The sequence below is a fragment of the Cebus imitator genome, unplaced genomic scaffold (assembly GCF_001604975.1).
Source record: "Cebus imitator isolate Cc_AM_T3 unplaced genomic scaffold, Cebus_imitator-1.0 Scaffold491, whole genome shotgun sequence".
Lineage (NCBI taxonomy): Eukaryota > Metazoa > Chordata > Mammalia > Primates > Cebidae > Cebus > Cebus imitator.
Window position 1 is genome coordinate 1,057,050 of NW_016107806.1, and position 3,620 is coordinate 1,060,669.

Genomic DNA, 3,620 nt, shown 5'->3' on the forward strand with positions numbered 1-3,620 from the left:
TATTTTTAGTAGAGACGGGGTTTCACCATGTTGACCAGGATGGTCTCGATCTCTTGACCTCGTGATCCACCCGCCTTGGCCTCCCAAAGTGCTGGGATTACAGGCTTAAGCCACCGCGCCCGGCCTTTATTTACTTATTTATTAAGACAGGGTCTTTCTCTGTCACCCAGGCTGGAGTGCAGTGGTGCCATCTCGACTCACTGAAGACTCAACCTCCTGGGCTCAAGCGATTCTCCCACCTCAGCCTCCCAAGTAGCTGGGATTACAGGCACACACCACCACGCCTGCCTAATTGTTTTGTACTCTTTGTAGAGACAGGGTTTTGCCATGTTGCCCAGGCTGGTCACAAATTCCTGGGCTCAAGTGATCTGCCCAGCTCAGCCTCTCAAAATGCTGAGATTAAAGGCATGAGCCACCAGGACAGACATTGAAATGGTGTGGGGAGAAGTAGCACCTGTGAGGAAGTCTGTGCCCTGAGGAGGAGGAAGGATGCTGTACTCCGCAGACTGCAGCCCTGCCTGGAGCCTCGTGCAGAGAGGCTGGCCCTGGACCATGGGCAGGTGCCGTAGAAGACATGGCCAGTCCCTGGATTCCCAGAGTGCTCAGAAGATGAAGGTGATGACAATGATGGTATGACAGTGATAATGGCAACTAATGTTTATACAGGGTTGGTTATGTGCTAAGCACATTTAAACTCCTAACAACCTCATGGGGTAAGTACTATTATTATCCCCATTTTACAGATGAGGAAACTGAAGCAGCAGCAGCCCTCAGCCTGATCCAGGTCCCTCAATGGGGTCCACCCACTGCTTACCTGTTTGGTACGGCGAGGAGCAGGACTGCTGGGGGCACTACGGGAAGGGCCCGGCACAGGCAGGGCCCCAGGCTGCTCCTGAAGAGACTCAAACAGCTCAGCCCGTAGCTCTGGGAACCCATCGTAGCTGGAGGGCAGAGAGCAACATCAGGGCAAGCAGCAAAGGGCCAGGCAAGTTGGACCGGACCACCCTATGGTCCACGTGAGGGAACAAAAGACTCACCAGTACTGGGGAGTGGAATCACTGCCCTCTGGTACGGGAGGCTCCTCGGGAGGTGTGATAAAGACAGTGAGCTCACTTCCTGACAGCTCCTCAAGCTCCACTAAGGGTGTCGGCTCAGGCTTCTCCTGCTCTGGGTGGACCTGGAGAAGGATCATAAGAGAGCGGGTGTTGAGACGGTGGGCATGGAGCAGAGCCAGGGTGTCCAGATAATGGCATCTCTCAGGAGAGCTCATCTACAGGGAAGGAGATACAGCCTGGGAAGACGGAGAGTCAGGAACGGGAGGGTAGTAAGTCACATGTATGGAGCCAGCTGTGTATGGCTGCACAGGTTGTGCACTGTATAACTCCAGGAGTGCCATCCAAGTCGCAGATCAGATATAGAGTTGTGTTTAAAATGGCCCTGGGGCCAGACACAGTGGCTGATGCCTGTAATCTCAGCGCTTTGGGAGGCTGAGGCCAGCGGATCACTTGAGGCCTGGAGTTCGAGACCAGCTTGGCCAATGTGTCAAGTAGAAACCTGTTTCTACTAAAAATACAAAAATTTAGCTTGGCCGGGCGCGGTGGCTCAAGCCTGTAATCCCAGCACTTTGGGAGGCCGAGGCGGGTGGATCACGAGGTCAAGAGATCGAGACCATCCTGGTCAACATGGTGAAACCCCGTCTCTACTAAAAATAAAAATAAAAAAAAATTAGCTGGACAGTGTTGGCACGCACCTATAATACCAGCTACTGGGGAGACTGAGGCAGGAGAATAACTTGAACCAGGGAGTTGGAGATTGCAGTGAGCTGAGATTATGCCACTGTGCTCCAGTCTGGGAGACAGCAAAACTCTATCTCAAAAAAAAAAACAAAAATTAAAATTAAAAAGTTAAATAAATAAAATAAAATGGCCCTGGGGTCTACAGCCTGAACATGCCCAATCCTGTCTAAAATGGCCTGGGGGCAAGAGAGACAGTGAGAGAGAACAGAGGCCAGTGAGTACACAGAAGGGATGATACCTTGTCAACACAAGAGTCGAAGAATTCGAGGGCAGCATGGCGAGCAGAGCCGAAAGAGCACTCCTCAATGAACTGTGAGAACATCTGTGTGTGCAGCAGCTGAGAGTAAAGTTTGTGGCTGGAGCGTTCCCGGGATTTGAGGAAGCCTGAGGGGGACGGGAATGGGGCAGAGGAGGGAGGTGACCACGGCTCCCCACCACAGCCATAGCTTTTTTAAATCTATTCTTGGCTGCCTGCCTACTCAGGCCCAAGGCCATCATCTCTCGGACCCTCTGGCACAACTACCCTCATACCAAGCTGACCAGCTCAGCACCCCCAGCATGATGGTCCTAGGGAATCCCTCCCTTTGTGTGCCTGTGCCCACTGCCTCAGGCTGGGGTATCTCCAAGGGCAGGGTCCCTGCACAGAGCTTTGCCCATGGGAGCTGCTCACCACAGGGATTACTATGTCTACCCTAAGGCCGGGACTCCAAAGGGTAGGACCACAGCTGGTTCATCTTTGTAAACTAATTCCCCACAAGAGTGAATGTCTCAAAGCAGGTGTCCATAGAAACATTTGTTGGCCGGGCGCGGTAGCTCACACCTGTAATCCCAGCACTTTGGGAGGCCAAGGTGGGTGGATCATGGAGTCAGGAGATGGAGATCATCCTGGCCAACATGGTGAAGCCCTGTCTCTACTAAAAATACAAAAATTAGCTGGGTGTGGTGGTGGGTGCCTATAATCTCAGCTACTCGGGAGGCTGAGAATTGCTGAACCAGGGAGTCAGAGATTGCAGTGAACCGAGATGGTGCCACTACATTCCAGCCTGGCAACAGAGTGAGACTCCATCTCAAAAACAACAGCAACAACACCAAAAAAAACAATGGCGTGGCTGCCAGCCCCCTCTTCCTTTCTGACAGAGCCTGCCCCTTGCCACCACCTTCCATGATACCATCTCCCAGCAGAAGACAGGCCCTCCATACCCTGCAGGAAAAAAAGGTTGTCAACATCACGAGCTCCCTCGGACGGGGCCTGGGTGAGTGGGCGCAGGAAGACTCGGTAGCCCTTGAGCAGACAGGCCATGAAGCGGAGGAAGGCTCCTTGGACTTCACGTTCTAGCCGGGCCCGGCGGCCACACACTGCCTCGTAGTCTGTCAGTAGGAACTCCAGGGACGCCTCCTCCTCAGGTCCAGTGTATGCTGGGGGCCAGTGCAGCCTGAGAGTCAGGGCTGGCTCTCATAGTGTTAGCCTCAACTCTGCCCTCGCAGCCTCCATCCCCACCTCCAGCCTCTGACAGACCTTGCACCAGTAGCAACGAAAACATTACTTTCAGCTACAGGTTCAAGCTCGACATTTCCCACATGTTCAGGAATACTGTCTGCCCCTCCTTCTAGCTTCAGTTGGAATTGTAACCTCCCTCATTTCCACAAAACGTAATCTTTTATTTTTCCTTTTTTAAAAAATTAAAAATTTTGGGCTGGGCGCGGTGGCTCACGCCTGTAATCCCAGTACTTTGGGAGGCCGAGGCGGGTGGATCACGAGGTCAAGAGATCGAGACCATCCTGGTCAACATGGTGAAACCCCGTCTCTACTAAAAATACAAAAAA

At 52.7% G+C, this 3,620-nt stretch overlaps 1 protein-coding gene across 5 annotated transcripts in view; it reads right to left on the reverse strand.

Moving 5' to 3' along the window:
• DENND4B (DENN domain containing 4B) overlaps positions 1 to 3,620 on the reverse strand; it is an 18,230-nt gene that overhangs the window by 6,653 nt on the left and 7,957 nt on the right. For all 5 annotated transcript variants that reach the window (XR_001820274.2, XM_017513335.2, XM_017513337.2 and 2 more), the window contains exons 12-15: positions 2,997 to 3,212; positions 2,035 to 2,180; positions 1,038 to 1,177; positions 815 to 941 (exon numbers count right to left, since the gene is read on the reverse strand). Coding sequence is in view for 4 of the 5 variants with exons in the window: in XM_017513335.2 (XP_017368824.1) it covers positions 815 to 941; positions 1,038 to 1,177; positions 2,035 to 2,180; positions 2,997 to 3,212 (629 nt within the window). In the remaining variant the exon portion in view is untranslated. The remainder of the gene's footprint in view (positions 1 to 814; positions 942 to 1,037; positions 1,178 to 2,034; positions 2,181 to 2,996; positions 3,213 to 3,620) is intronic.